At 46.0% G+C, this 16,674-nt stretch overlaps 1 protein-coding gene across 1 annotated transcript in view; it reads left to right on the top strand.

Moving 5' to 3' along the window:
- Nucleotides 1–8,370, top strand: part of loxl1 (lysyl oxidase-like 1) — a 57,722-nt gene extending 49,352 nt beyond the window's left edge. The window contains exon 7 of the mRNA XM_080216269.1: nt 863–8,370. Within this exon, the coding sequence (XP_080072395.1) occupies nt 863–869 (7 nt within the window). The 3' untranslated portion in view covers nt 870–8,370. The remainder of the gene's footprint in view (nt 1–862) is intronic.
- The last annotated feature ends 8,304 nt before the right edge of the window (nt 8,371–16,674 follow it).

Genomic DNA, 16,674 nt, shown 5'->3' with positions numbered 1-16,674 from the left:
ATTCCACCGTCTGCCATGTCAAGATGTGAACCCAGATCCCCAGAACATTAGCTGTGTTTCTGGATTAATACTCTCGCGATAGTACCACTAGGCCATGTTTATACCATGAGGTGAAAGGGTAGGCTGAGTTGCAAATTCTGGGTTCGCATTCCACTTAGCTGATCTTTAAAAGTGAAGGCTGATACTCCAGTGCAGTGTGACCTCATCCCAGACCTGACCCAACCCTCCATCGTTGAATCCTATCCACGTACTTCATGGTATTTACATAAACTCGCACATTCTTTGCATTACTATTTTAGCCTGTGTTGTATTAGGTGTCACTTTGCTTAGCACTGCTGCCTCACATCGCCATGGACCCGGGTTCAATTCTGGCCTCGGGTGACTGTGTCTGCGTGGGTTTCCTCCGAGTGCTCCAGTTTCCTCCCATAGCCCAGAGATGTGCAGGTTAGGTGAATTGGCCTTGCTAAATTGCCTCTTAGTGTCCAAAGATGTACAGGCTAGATGGATGGGCCATGCTAAGTTGCCCCAAGTGTACAAAAATGTGCATTTAGGTGGATTGGCCATGCTAAATTCATATCAGGGGAATTAGCAGGATAAATACATGGATACAGGGATTTGGCCTGGGTGGGATTGTGGTCGGTGCAGTCTTGATGGGCTGAATGACCACCTTCTGCACTGTAGGGATTCTGTGGTTGTTTCTGAGGCTGAAACAGTGAAATATCCGATTGAGGTGGATTGTTGAACAATGCAGAAGTCTTTACAGAAGATCGCATCGACCGTGCCTACTGAGGCTTGGGCTGACGGCCAGTAAAGTCTGAGATTTCTTGTGAATTTGTGTCTGTTTTTATTTTTTCGTTTATAGATCATGATCTACAAGTTTTGAGTTGCACAACACTGCACATCCTGAACAAACATCTGGTGCGCGTAGAACTTGATCGTACGGCAGCTGAGATGTTTGGTAGCTTCCATCGGGAGTTAACGGGAGTTCAGTCTTAACCAACGCATCAGCCTGCAGCGCTGAGGGACATGAGCCGACAACTGCAAAATAAGCTTTTACATTAACCCCAGGCCCCAGAATATTGCCAGCGAGGTGGTACAGGCATCTGAGAAAAAGGTTCTGTTATAACCAGCAATCATGGTATGAACTAGGTACGCCTTATTAGCAGAAGGATTGCTTTATAAGGATTTAGGAGCAGGAGTAAGTCACGAGGCCTTAAACCCACTCTGCCTTTCAGTAAGATCTCAGCAGAACCTCTACATCATCCACATTTTCTTGATTTCCTTTTAGTTTTAATTCAGGTCAGAAACTCCAAGATATACGGAGTCCACCTGGATCACAAGTTTTGCAATTTGAATTTGGTAAGTGTGAGATGTTTCACTTCAGGTATGATTCAAATGACCCACTAGGGAGCTTTTATCAAACAAAGTTTATTTAAGAATACAGTTAACATGTATAGTAAGAAAATTAGCAATAGCTTTTACCAGTTACAGATAAGAAAAAAAACATGATATTGTATAACTCTTGACAAATATATGAAACATTCCAACCAAAGATCTTGCCTTAAACAAAACCCTTACCACAGGTTTAGCACAGAAAATACGGATGCTCAAGTGATGCTGGAAATTAATCCCTTGGCTGGATGCCGCAGTTCTCTTGATACACAAACAGACAAGCTAAAAGTCAGAATAGCTTCCCAAAACACCAGGGAGAGAGAGAGAGAGTGAATAAACTTATAAATAGTCGTTTAACAGAAGTCAGGAAAACGATTTGTCGTATCTTGGAGTGATATGTGACACATCGCCTTAAAGGAGGACCGGGGGAGTTTAGGAAAGGGGGGAGGGAATCTAGAACGTGGAGCCTGGGTAGCTGACTGCATGTTTTTAGACTATTTTTAATGCGTTCCTGATGACTTTTTTAAAAAAAAACTGTATTACTGAGTATTTTGAATTGCTTTGTATAATCTCCTTTTCTACGTATCTTGAATTATGGATCTTGGCACCAGTTACCTACATTTTTATTCCAAAGGACACATCACTTTGATTCACAGGACAAATGTAAGTGAAGCACTTACCATATGAACACTTCCAAGTTCAAGCCTGAAGCCAGGCAACCCACCAAAGCCGTTTAACCTCCCGGATTCTACCTCTCAATGGACGCAGTGTAATCTATTTGGGAAGAAACCCCTGCAGAGGGTGGTTTGACCTACCTGCACCGTGTTCCCTGCTCAAAAACCTGCCTCAAATTTGATGGGGTTTTTTATATTTCAAAAATATTATGCCAATTTTTTATAGCAGTCTGCCAAAGGAAAATCGTGATGTGGAGATGCCAGCGTTGGACTGGGGTAAACACAGTAAGAAGTCTCGACACCAGGTTAAAGTCCATCAGGTTTATTAACCTGGTGTTCTAAGACTTCTTACAAAGGAAAATCATCCCAGGGACACGGTGATGGCTGCTTTCTGAAACTGACCTGGAATTGACGAGGTCAGTTTGTGGGGCAAGTGGGGGGTGGAATCTGTGGGCGGGATTTTCTGGCTGCGCCTGCCCCAAGACTGGAGAATCCCGCCCGGGGCCAGCAGTCCGCGTCACAGAATCCTACAGTGCCAAAGAGGCCCTTTGGCCCGTCGAGTCTGCACCGACGGCCCTGACCTGCCCACCCAATCCCACTTGCCAGTACTTGGCCCATAGCCTTGGCGTGCCAAGCACTCATCCAGGTATTTTTTTAAAGGATGTGAGGCATCCCGCCTCCGCCACCCTCCCAGGCAGCGCATTCCAGAATTCCGCTACGATTCCTGTGGCGGGCGGGATGGCAAAATTCCGTCCAACGTCTTTGCATTTCCCCAGTAGGTCAGAGACAGAGTTCGGTGAAACGTAACTCCTCAGTCTTATAATTGATATCATTGCATGGTCAGGGTTAAAATCTGCTTATCCATTTCAAAACCAATGGGGGGCATTTTACACGTCCACTCCTTCCACCACCCCCCACCCCACCCCATCACCACCACCTCTGGGTTGATCATCGTTGGTGGGACCTTCCAATCCCACTGATGTCTACAGCTTTTTGTGTGGTTCGACCTCTCTGCTGGGGGACCCCCCCTCATTTTTGGTTGGGAGTGGTGTTTGGGGAGGGGTGTGTGTTGCCTTCAGCAGAACTGGACGATCCCACTGGCAGGAAGGGCCGTGAAACCTGTCCCAAAGGGTGCGATCTTACCGCCCGTTCACGCCATGCTCCCCACTCCAGCGAAGACGGCGCCCAGCCAGATTTCCAATGGGAAAATCCCGCTGGCGTGAATGGTCGGAAAGCTCTGGCCAGTATGTTTCCGACTGATTACACATCAAGACAAAAGTTTTGAGTTGGGCCACTTTAGGTTCAGAACGTTTTACGTTTGCGCTGCTTTTTAACCCTGTTTGTTCGCAGTGTATTCCTGATGACCTGAACACGTTTAGTGTTTTAAAAATACTGAAGTTTCTAATATTACAAGCAACTTTGAATTAAAAGGAACGGAGTGAAAGCAATTGCATTTATCCATCAAATCCTGACAGTGCGGAAGGAGGCTGTTCGGCCCCTTTAACTGCACTGACTCTCCCACAGTCTGAAAGATGTGCTGGTTAGGTGCATTGACCCAAACAGGCAGCAGAGTGTGACGACGAAGGGAATTTCACAGTAACTTCATTGCAGTGTTAATGTAAGCCTTACTTGTGACTGATTGTGACTGTAAACTTTATTTTTACTTTGCTTTAAAGAGTATCTTACTCAGGCCCGCATTCCTGCCCTGTAACACCTGCACATCTTTTGGATATTAAGGGGCAATATAGCACAGTCAGTCCACCTAACCTGAACATCTCTGGACATTAAGGGGCAATTTAGCATGGCCAATCCACCTAACCTGCACATCTTTGCACTCTGGGAGGAAATTGGACCACCCGGAGGAAACCCAGGCAGAATGTGCAGACTCTGCACAGATAAGCCACCCAAGACCGGAATCGAACCCAGATCCCCAGCGCTGAGACAGCAGTGCTAACCACTGTGCCACCGTGCTGCCCATATAAAGCACCATGAGTGACCTTGGATCTTCCAAAGTGCCTTACAAGCCAGTTATATGTTGCTGAAGTTTACTATTAGCATGTCGAAACTGAGCAGCCATTACTTGCACCAAAGTGATAACCATCAGACTGTCTGTTTAATAAAAGCAAAACGTGTTGTAAATTCTCAGCAGGTCTGGCCACACCTGTGGGGAGAGAATCAGAGTTAATGGGTGGGATTTTCCAGCCCCTCCCATCAGTGATATTTTTCCAGCCTCGCCAAAGTCAAATGCAGCATTTTTCAGCCCTGCCCCTTCCTCCGCCACATGAACGTTGGCTGTTAAGATCCGTCCACTGTTTCAGGTCTGTGACCCTTTTGTCAGAACCGAGGAATGTGAGAGATTTCCGAGCCAGTGGAAATTGTAGATGGGGAGAAAACAACGGATGGAAAAGCCTGCACTAGAGGGGAGGGCAGGAGAGATTAAATGAACCAAGGGCTTCATGGTATCAGGCCAAAGGGAACAGTAACGGGACAAGTTTTAAAAAAACAACAAAGAATGTTCCTAGAAGAGGTGCAAATGGCAGGATCCTGAATAGTTGCCGTCGTAAAGTTAAGGGGAGGAAATAAGAGACTCAAGAGGAAGTAAAATCAGAGAAAGGAAGCAAAAGAGGGCGAGAGGTTAATATCTAAAATTGTACGCTCTGACCTCGCCTGTGGCTGAGATTCTCCAGTCCTGCTGCAATGTGGAGTTCTGGCTGATTGCCAAATTCTCCGTTTTGCCTGGCAGCGGTGGCTGAGCCATAGAGATAATTATAAGATTCATGGTGGGAGATATAGGAGGGATGTCCAAGGTAGATTCTTTACTCAGAGTGGTTGGGGTGTGGAATAGACTGCTCGCTGTGACAGTGGAGTCGGACGCTTTAGGAACTTCCAAGCGGTTATTGGATAGGCACATGGAGCACACCAGAACGATAGGGAGTGGGATAGCTTGATCTTGGTTTCAGACAAAGCTCGGCACAACATCGAGGGCTGAAGGGCCTGCGCTGTTCTATGTTTTATGAGATTGGAGAATCCTGCCCGTTGAATTCAAAATTGAGGTTTTAGCAGGCCACTAGCCCGATTAAAGTTTATCAGTGTCACAAGTAGGCTTACATTAACACTGCAATGAAGTTACGGTGAAAATCACCTAGTTGCCACGCTCCGGCGCCTGTTCGGGGTACACTGAGGGAGAGTTTTGGTATGATCAGTGCACCCTACTCGCACGTCTTTCAGACTGTGGGAGGAAACCGGAGCACCCGGAGGAAACCCATGCAGACATGGGGAGAATGTGCAGACTCTGCATAGATAATGACCCAAGCTGGGAATCAAACCTGGGTCCCTGGTGCTGCGAGGAAGCAGTGCTAATCGCTGTGCCACCATGCCGATTGGGTTTGAGCTTCATTTGAATATCTGTTTTTGTAATGCTGAATGAGTGATAATTCTTGTCCAGGACACTGGGAAGACTAACCTACTCCTCTCCCAGTAGTGTGGAGGGATTTTTACATCCACCTGAGGGGGGCTGGACTTTGCATTGATTTGATGTCTCATCTGAAACATGTTTGACTGTGAGACAGAAAACGCTTCGAAATCTATTTCTCACATTCCTCAGTCTCAGAATACTTTATAATGCATATTGTAAAATGCTGGAAAAACCCAACAAGCCTGGCAGCATCTGAGGGGCAAGATGCAGAGGCCAAGAATTTTTCTTCCTTTTTCTGGCAGTGAAGGCAGAGGGATCTTCCTTTCCCACCAAAGCCCCGCAGTGCCAGGGAGCCCACCGCCTGCAGCTAGCTTTGGGGGGTCTGGAAGATCGTGTCTGCGGGAAGGGCAGGAAAATCCCGGTCTGGCTCGAGTCTGTCTGACACTTCATAGAATCCCTACAGTACAGGAGGAGACCATTCCGCCCCATCAAGTCTGTACCGACCGTAATCCCACCCAGACCCTATTGCTGTAACGCCAAATATTTATCCTGCTATTCCCCCTCATACTGAGGGGCAATTTAGCATAGCCAATCAACCTAACCCAACATCTTTGGATTGTGGGAGGAAACCGGAGCCCCTGGAGGAAACCCATGCATACACGAGGAGAATGTGCAAACTCCACACAGACAGTGACCCAAGGCCAGATTCGAGCCTTGGCACTATAAGGCAGTAGAGCTGACCACTATGGCACCATGCCACCCCTTCTTCTGAACTCTCATACAGACTTGAAACGTTGCCAATCTCCAAAAATCATTCGTGGCTGGGATTCTCCGATGCCGCTGAAAGTGAGTGGAGTTCTGGTCGGAACGTGAGGAGAGCCTCTGATGAGATCGGAGAATCCTGCCAGGAATGTTGCAGTTGTTCAAGCTGGTGGGATTTTCTCATCCTGCTGCAGTGAACGGAGATTTGGCTAGGCGCCAAATTCTCAACTTTGCTGCAGTGGAAGCGTGGCGTGAATGGCCGGTAAGATCATGCCGTCTAGTTCTCTCTCCTCAGGTGTTGCCAAACCTGCTGAGTTTTCCAGCATTTTCAGGCTTCATCGCGAACTTCCTGTCTCCGCAGTATTTTGCTTTTATTTTACAGACAGTTTATTGCTGGAAAAGGGGAAGTCTTATCTGAGCATTTGGTCTTGCAAGCTGTAACGGGGGAATGATTTGAATTTAAAGAATGAATTGCTGGTCCCCCCACCTCTCCCCCCTTACAACTTGGTATTCTTACAAAGCTGACCTGTTGAGTGCATGATGAAAAACTTTGACAGCATGTCTATTTTTCCAGCAATTCTTAAGTTCTGTGCTACCCAATGACTATTTGAGACAATTTAAGTTATGGTAAAAGGAACACAGTAAACCTTTTGCAGATGCCTGTATGTCAGTTTATTGGAAACCTTCATGTGTGTCCTTTAGAGCAAAGTAAATGAGGCTTTCTTCTTCTTGATTTCTGTGTGTGTGAAAGTCCAGACATTTGAGATTTTCCATAGGGATTCAAGGCAGGCTCACTGTGGTTAAGAACATAGAACAATATGTTGAGGAACCAACTAGGAAACTGGGCATTTTAGATCTAGTATTACATAAAATTCCTACAGTACAGAAAGAGGTTATTCGGCCCATCAAGTCTGCGCTAACTCCCTGAAAGAGAGTCCTACCTAGCCCCTCCCCTACCTCCATAAACCCACGCATTTACCATGGCTAATCCGCCTAACCTATGTATCTTTTAACACAAAGGAGGCAATTTAGCATGGCCAATCCATCTAACCTGCACATCTTTGGACACTTAGGGGCAATTTAGCAGGTCTCTTTCACTTCAGAATCATAGAATCCCTACAGAGTAGAAGAGGCCATTCAGCCCATTGAGTCTGCAACAGTTCTTTGACAGGGTAACTTACCCAGGCCCATCACCCTGTCCTATCCCTGTACACATTTCCTGTGGCCAATCCACCTAACCTGCACATCTTTGGACACTAAGGTACAACTCAACATGGTCAATCCACCTAACCCACACACCTTTTTAAGGGCTAATTTAGCATAGCCAATCCACCTAACCTTTACATCTTTGAACGTTAAGGGGCAATTTAGCACGGCCAGTTCACCACTCCCACACATCTGTGGACTGCAGGTGGAAACCGGAGGGAACTCACACAGACACGGTGAGAACGTGCAAACGCCACACAGTCACCCGAGGCTGGAATCGAATCCAGCTTCCTAAAGCTGTGCGGCAGCATTGTTAACCACTGTGCTCTCCTGCGGGCGAACCCCGGGAATCACTGATTATATCTGAACCCCAGTCAGTAAGGGGGGAGGGACTACACATTTTTGTTCTCCCCACTCATTGCATCAGGGTGGGGTGGGGGGGTTACCCCCATGTGGCAAACCGTTCAATCTGTTTGCTTTTGACGGAATATTTTTAAATCGTGTGTACGTTTCTGCAAATGACTGATCCGTCGTGTGAAGCAACTCAGCTACTGACAAAAGAAATAGTGCTTTGCTGCCTACCAACCTAACTGAATGAAAGAACGCCTGTGGGAAGCACAATTGAACAATTGCACAAAGCAATCGGCTGGGCACAGTTGTGCGTGGGATTGGTTTGTGCTTTTATCCCCCAGCCCTTGGGGAGGGAAGACTGAAGCGAAAAGAAAAACCCTACCGAATGATTGCCTTTTAACTGAACCAAAGTGATTATATGAGATATATGACGTTGCACTTGAAGGCTTTGCCTGATAACTATGTGTATGTAATAGGCACCAAATAAATATCAGAAATATTCCAAAGGAGATAGATGAACTCGATGTATAGTTACAATATTAATGAAAAATAAAGGAAAATTTAATGGAAGTTTTGGTTTGAAAGCAGCCACTATCTGACCTGACGGAACTCTTAAAATTGCGTTTCTTCTGTCGTCTGATTACTGCTGTATTTGAGCTCATGTTGGATTGACCAAGCTGTCAGTAGCGGTATAATCACTGGACAGGCTATTGCTCAAACGTTCAAGTCGCACAATGGCAGCTTGTTGGAATAAAATTCAATTAATTAATAAAAAACCTGGCGTTCAAAAGTCTTAATGATTGACTATGCAATCATTGTAGAGAGTGGGATGGCTTGATCTTGGGTTTGGACATAGCTCAGCACAACATCAAGGGCCGAAGGGCCTGTACTGTGCTGTACTGTTCTGTGTTCTAAATCGCGCTGCCTCAGCTGGTGGAATTTGAAATCAATAAAAAAAAATTCTGGAATTAAGTATCTACCGATGACCATTGTCGGAAAAACCCATCTGGTTCACCAATGTCCTTTAGGGAAGGAAATCTGTCTGACTTGGTCAGGCTGACATGTGACTCCAGAACCACAGCAATGTGGGTGATTCTCAACAGCCCTCCAAGGGCAAGTAAGGATGGGCAATGAATGCTGGCCCAGCCAGTGATGTCTGTGTCCCATGAATGAATAAGAAAACCCCATCTGGTTCACTAGTGTCCTTCAGAGAAGGAAATCTGCCACCCTTACCCAGTCTGGGCCTACATGTGACTCCAGAGCCACAGCAATGTGGTTGACTCTGTGCTACAGCCCCTGAAATGGCCAAGCAAGCTACTCAGTTGTACCAACAGAGCCCATTGCAAGGAATGAAACCCTGGTACATCACAGGGCATGCAGTGGTTCAACAAGGCAGCTCACCATCAACTTCTCAATGGTAATTCATTTTTCCCCTTGTGTGTGCCTGGGATTCTTCCTGGTGCTGCAGGTTCCTCCCACACTCCAAAGATATGCTGGTTAGGTTGATTGGCTGTGCTAAATTGATCTTTGGTATCAGGACATTAGCAGGGTAAATATGTGGAATTACAGGGATAGGGCCTGGTTGGGATTGTTGTCGGTGCAGACTCAATGGGCCAAATGGCCTCCTTCTGTACTGTAGGGATTCTATGATTAATAAACACTGACCCAGCCAGTGACACTCATGAATGAAAAGAACAAAAGAGGGGAGAAAACAACATCAAAGACCAAAGTTGGATATTTCTAGGGTGCAGTTTAAGTTAGGTTTACATTAACACTGCAATGACGTTACTGTGCAAATGTCCTAGTCACCACACTCCAGCGCCTGTTCGGGTACACTGAGGGAGAATTTAGCATGGCCAATGCACCTAAGCAGTGCGTCTTTCAGAGGCGAGAGTAAACTGGAGCATTTGGAGGAAACCCACACAAACACAGGCAGAATGTACAAACTCCACACAGATAGTATACCAAGCGGGAATTGAACCCAGGTCCCCAGCGCTGTGAGGCAGCAATACCACTGTGCTGCACCATATCGCAAATGTGGGCAAGGCTGTGACTTGAACTTACACCTTGAAATGGTTTCTGTGTTCTGTGCTACTCAATATTCAAGATTTACTATCCATATAATAAAAATAGTGGCCAGAACTCCCACAATCTGAAAGGCGTGGGACATTGGCTGTGCTAAATTTTCCCTCAGGGTACCCAAACAGGCACCGGAGTGTGGCGACTAGGGGATTTTCACAGGAACTTCATTGCAGTGTTAATGAAAGCCTACTTGTGACACTAATAAATAAACTTTAAAAAACTTTACAATTTTAGGTGGTGGTGTAACAGTAATGTCACTGGACTCACAGGTGAATGTTCTGGAGACGTAAGTTCAAATCCCACCATGGCAGCTGTTGGAATTTAGTTTCAATAAATCAATAAAAATTGGGAATTGAAAGCTAGTTTCAGTACTGACAGTGAAAATACCATCAATTGTCATAAAAACCCATCTGGGTCACTGATGTTCTGTAGGGAAGGAAATCTGTCATCTTTACCTGGCCTGACCTACATGTAACTCCAGAGCCACAGCAATGTGGTTGACTCTCAAACACCATCTGAAAATGGTCCAGCAAGCCACTCACTGCAAAGGTAATTAGAAACTGACAACTAGCTATTTCCTCGGGTGGATGTAGCTGTTACTAGGGGGCATAACTATAAGGCTCATGGTGGGAGATATAGGAGGGACGTCCGAGGTAGGTTCTTTACCCAGAGAGTGGTTGGGGTGTGGAATGCACCGCTTGCTGTGATAGTAGAGTCGGACACTTCAGAAACTTTCAAGCGGTTATTGGATAGGCACATGGAGCACACCAGAATGATAGGGAGTGGGATAGCTTGATCTTGGGATTGGACGTAGCTCAGAACAGCATTGAGGGCTGAAGGGCCAGTATTGTGCTGTACTGTTCTACATTTCTATGTTCTAATACTGAGCCCAGTAAGAAGTCTCGCAACACCAGGTTTAAGTCCAACCAGTTTATTTGATAGTAATCCCACAAGCTTTCGGAAACGCTGTTCCTTCGTCAGGTGTGTGGAAGGTTCTGGTCAGAGAAAGGCATATAAAGACACACACAGTTTACAGAATACTGATTAGAATGTGAGTCTTTGCAGCTAACCTGCTTTTCAAGTCTTAAAGAAGCAGACACTGTGAGTGGAGATAGCATTAGCATAGGTTAAAGAGATGCGTATTGTCTCCAGACAGGACAGTAAGTGAGATTTTACAAGCCCAGGCAAGTCATGGGGGTTACAGATAGTGCAACATGAACCCCAGAACTAATGCTGAGCCTGCCAGTGGTGCCCATGTCCCATGAAATAATAAAAATAAGGGTTTGGCCAGGACCTCGTTATGATGTTAACTTTTACCACAGCCAGAAATTACAACATAGAAACATAGAAAATTACAGCACAGTACAGGCCCTTTGGCCCTCAATGTTGTGCCATGCTATGTCCAATCCCAAGATCAATAAAGATTGCCCACTAGTTGCTTGTGGGAATTAAAAATGAGCAATAATTACTTGCCTTAAGTTAATTCAGAAAGGATAGTAGGACTAGGGGGGGGCGGTTTAGAACAGAGTTGAGGAGGAACTTCTTCACTCAAAGGGTGGTGAATCTCTGGAATTCTCTGCCCGTTGAAGTGGTGGAGGCTGCCTCGCTAAATATTTTTAAGACGCGGGTTGATGGGTTTTTGGTAAGCGAGGGGATTAAGGGTTATGGGGAGAGGGCGGGAATGTGGAACTGAGCCACGACAGATCAGCCATGATCTTATTGAATGGCGGGGCAGGCTCGAAGGGCTAGTTGGCCTACTCCTGCTCCTATTTCTTATGTTCTTAATACCCATGTGCTAAGAATTCCAGAATCCCTCCAGTGCAGAAGGAGGCCATTTGGCCCATCAAATCTGAATCTCTGACAGAGCAACTTACACAGAGCCATTCCCTGCCCTAGCCCCGTAACCTCACATATTTACCCCACTAATCCCCCTAACCTACAGATCTTGGGACATGAAGGGGCAATTTAGCTTGGCCAATCCACCTGACCTGCACACCTTTGGACATTAAGGGGCCATTTACCATGGTCAATCCACCTAACTTTACATCTTTGGATACTAAGGTACAATTTAGCATGGCCAATCCACCCTATCTGCACATATTTGGGCTCTTGGAAGAAACGCACTCAGACACGGGGAGAACATGCAAACTGCACAAGGCCGGAATTGCACCTGGGTCTGTAGCGCTGTGAGGCAGCAGTGCTAACCACTGTGCTACCGTGCTCTGTCCTGGGAAGCACTGCAGTAATGCTGAACGCGCACTCTTCACGATACCAGGTTTATGACCCAGTGACAATGAGAGAACAGCTGCGATATTTGATAGAATTGTGTGGGGAATCAAACCCCGGTCCCTGGCACCATAGGGCAGCAGTGCTAACCACTGCGCCAACCATACCACACTATATGCAGGGGCTGTGACAAGTGCCCGTCACCACCTGTGCAGGCAAACAATGAACTTGAACCACTTGTTTCTTGGTTAACATTGATTGATTCCTCCCGAAGTGTAGTTAATCAGAATCCAGTGGAGACCAACTGACATGACCTCCTTAACGAAAGGTCGCATAACTTTGGCTTGCCAATACTGAACCTTACAATCGAACCACCATTAATCACAAGTCTCAGACAAACATTGCTCAAGCAATATTTTCTCTCCTGCAGAGAGCGTAATGAAAATCTTTTGCTTTATTTCTCACAGCGCCAGGAACACGGGCTCAGTTCCAGCCTTGGGTCACTGCCTGTGTGGAGTTTGCATGTTCTCCCCATGGCTGCGTGGGTTTCCTCCGGGTGCTCCAGTTTCCTGCCACAGTCCAAAGATGTGAGGTTAGGTGGATTGGCCATGGTAAAGTGCCTGTTAATACAAGGGAGGTGAATACATGAGGTTTTGGGGATAGGGCCTGAGTGGAATTATTGTCTGGACAGCCCCGATGGACTGAATGGCCTCCTTCCGCACTGTAGGAATTCTAAAACAGCAAATTAACAATACCATACTAGACTTTATCACCCAGGGTTAGAAAAAAAGCTGTGACTTGTGAATTAATTAGAGCAGATATGTACCATTTAATAGGTTGTTCATATCTGGGTGGAAAAAAAGACAATTTAAAAAATAATTACAAAATTACTTTCAATTATTAAAGTGCTGCATCTTCTTAAAGAAATGGGGGAGATAATTGTGGGTTTGAACTTTCCAGTTAATATATTTCCCGGTACAAAGACGGATACACGGGAATGATGTTCATCTTTAGGTCTGTCCATTTTTTTCATTTCATGCCTTTGAAAATGCTTACTTTCACATTTCTAACAGATAAAAAGATTGCCTTGCATTTATATACCACTCCTCACAATAGCGCGATCTGAGCAGTCATTCGCGCCCCGCTGTCACTGCAAGCGAGGGCAGGGAATGTGACACGCGGTCGAATCCCCGTTCACTGCAGCAAGATCAGAAAATCCCGCTGGTGTGGACAGCTGGAAGATTCTACCCTAGGACGGCACAGGGGTCAGCACTGCTGCCTCACAGCGCCAGGGACCCGGTTTCAATTCTGGCCTCGGGTCACTGTCAGTGTGGAGTTGGCACGTTCTCCCCGTGTCTGCGTGGGTTTCCTTTAGGCGCTCCGGTTTCCTCAGATGTGCAGGTTGGGTGGATTGGCCATGTAAAGTTGCCTCTTAATATCAGGGAAATACATGGGATTGCGGGGATAGGGCCTGGATCTCATTGTGTTCGCTGTTGGCCTCTTGGGGTTTGTGGAAGAACTCCCTCAGCCTTGTTCGCCTGATGAATTCCTCTGTGTCCGCTGCGAGATTGATGGGGTCCATTTTGCTGATGGGATTGTTGCCTGTGTGGACTTGATGGGCCAAACAGCCTCCTTCTGCACTGTAGGAATTCTGTTCTATTCTAAAACAAGAAATTAACAGCTCAGTACTCCCTCAGCACCACATCATCAGCCTTTGATTTTCTTGAGCTGAAGTTCTAGGGGTGGCACAGTGGTTAACACTGTTGTCTCACAGCGCCAGGAACCGCGGTTCGATCCTGGCTTGGATCACTGTCTATGCGGAGTTTGCACGTTCTCCCTGTGCCTGTGTGGGTTTCTCCGGGTGTTCCAGTTTCTTCTCATGTCCGAAAGACATGCTGGTTAGCTTCATTGGCCGTGCTAAATTCTCCCTCAGTGTACCTGAACAGGTGCCAAGAGTGTGGCGACTAGGGGATTTTCACAGTAACTTCATTGCAGTGTTCATATAAGCTTACTTGTGACACTAATAAATGAACTTAAAATTAAATTTAAACTTAGAGTCATCAAGATTTAAAGCAGGGAAACAGGCCCTTTGGCCCAACTTGTCCATGCTGCCCAGTTTTTACCACTAAGCTAGTCCCAATTGCCTGCATTTAGCCCATATCCCTCTATACCCATCTTACCCATGTAACTATCTAAATGCTTTTTAAAAGACAAAATTGTACCTGCCACTACTACTACCTCTGGCCGCTCGTTCCAGACACTCACCACCCTCTGAGCGGGATTTGAATCAAAGCAACAGACCTACCGCTGACCCTCAATCAACTTCGAAATTAGGGGAGTTTAAAACTAGAGGTTTAGCAGGTTTTTGGTGAGAGGGGAGAGATGCAAAAGGGTCCAGACAGACAATCTTTTCACACAGAGGGTGGTGAGTGTCTGGAACAAGTTGCCAGAGGTATTAGTAGAGGCGGGTACAACTTTGTCTTTGAAAAAGCATTTAGACAGTTACATGGGTAAGATGGGTATAGAGGGAAATGGGGGCCAAATGCAGTTAGGACTCGCTTAGTGGTTTAAAAAACAGGGCGAATGGACAAGTTGGGCTGAAGGGCGTGTTTCCATTCTATAAAGTGAAGATTTAAGGTTTATTTATTAGTCACAACGCAAGCAAACGGAATGGGGCTAGTTCAGTTTCGGAAACCTGGGTGAGTTGAGCCGAAGGCCCTGTTTCCATGCAGTATAGGTCTATGATTCTATAAGTAAGGCTTACATTAACACTGCAGTGAAGTTACTATGAAATTCCCCGAGTCGCCACACTCCTGTTGGGGTCAATGCCCCTAACCAGCATGTTTTTCAGACTGTGGGAAGAAACCGGAGCAAACCCACGCAGACACAGGGAGAACGGTCATATTCCACAGAGACAATGACCCAAGCCGGGAATCGAACCCGGGTCCCTGGCGCTGTAAGGCAGCCGTGCTAACCGCTGTGCTATTATAATCTGCCACTATAAACCTCTATGACTCTAAGGGCAACAGAGAGAAACATAGGAACAGGAGTAGGCCATTCAGCCCTTTGAATCAGCTCCGCCACCCAATACATTGCCAGTTGAACTCTTCAAAGCCTTTTGCACAAACTATCCTCTTGATGTTATTGCTAATCAGATGGTGATTTGATTCTTATTTAAACGCAGCTGTTTCTGAAATGGTTTTACTCTGCATTGTTAATGTTTCGCAGTCGGTTTATGATGAATGTTATTTGACAGTAGGGATCTGCTGCTATCATTAGAGGAAGCAATAAACGCTTTGGACAACCTCTTAGGTACATGAAATTTAAGTGCCAGACACCGGGTAACAAATGCGTCATAATGTTGGAGAGAAAGTGTGTTCATTTTAATGAGGCAGAAAACCATAAAACAAGGTTTTAATTTTAAATTTGTTGTGGGCAGTTTCTGAACTGATTGTTAAATGGGGTGTCAACGGTGAGAATGAAAACATTTTGGTTGTATCTTCTCCTTCAGCCTTGCCAGATATTGGGTATGCCAATCCTCCCACCATATCCATTCGCTCCATATTGTGGCAGTCTCGTAGCACAGTGGTTAGCAATTTAGCAGGATCAGTGACTGAAGGCCAGAAACCCAGGTCTTAACCAGCTTGCTATCACCAGAGATGGGTTACAATGGGCCCAATGAGGTTACTGTATGACCTGCCAGTGGAAACACAGCAGCCACCACGATTACATAGAATTCCTTCAATGCAGAAAGAGGCCATTCAGCCCAAAATTACCCAGGTTTACCACACACCAATTCAGTAATCCCCTTAACCTACACATCTTTGGACACTAAGGGGCAATTTAACACGGCCAATCCACCTAACCTGTACATCTTTGGATGCTGAAGGACAATTTAGCATGGCCAATCCACATAACCTCCATATTTTTGAACAGTAAGGGGCAATTTAGTATGGTCAATCCATGTAACCTCTGCATCTTTGAACAGTAAGAGGCAATTTAGCATGGTCAATCCACCTAACCTCTGCATCTTTGAACAGTAAGGAGCAATTTAACATGGCCAATCCATCTAACCGACACATTTTGGGATACTAAGGGGCAATTTAACATGGCCAATCCACCTAACCTGCACATCTTTGGACACTATAGGGCAATTTAGCATCTCCAATCCACTTAACCAGCACATCTTTGGACACTAAAAGGCAATTTAGCATGGCCAATCCACTTAACCTGCACATCTTTGGACACTAAGAGGCAATTTAGCATGGCCAATCCATCTAACCTGCACATCTTTGGACACTAAGAGGCAATTTAGCATGGCCAATCCATCTAACCTGCACATCTTTGGACACTAAGAGGCAACTTAGCATAGCTAATCCACCTAACCTGCACATCTTTGGACACTAAGAGGCAATTTAGCATGGCCAATCCACCTAACCCATACATCTTGTGAGAGGAAACCGGAGCACCTGGAGGAAACCCATGCAGACACAGGGAAGAATGCGCAAACTCCACAAGGACGGTCATCCGAGGCTGTATTCAAACTCACCCCCTCGCCAGTTCCCC

Source organism: Carcharhinus amblyrhynchos, chromosome 32 (assembly GCF_965287045.1).
Source record: "Carcharhinus amblyrhynchos chromosome 32, sCarAmb.v2.hapA, whole genome shotgun sequence".
In the NCBI taxonomy this organism is placed as follows: Eukaryota; Metazoa; Chordata; class Chondrichthyes; order Carcharhiniformes; family Carcharhinidae; genus Carcharhinus; species Carcharhinus amblyrhynchos.
Note: the sequence above shows the minus strand (reverse complement) of the source record. Positions and strands in the feature narration are given on the sequence as shown.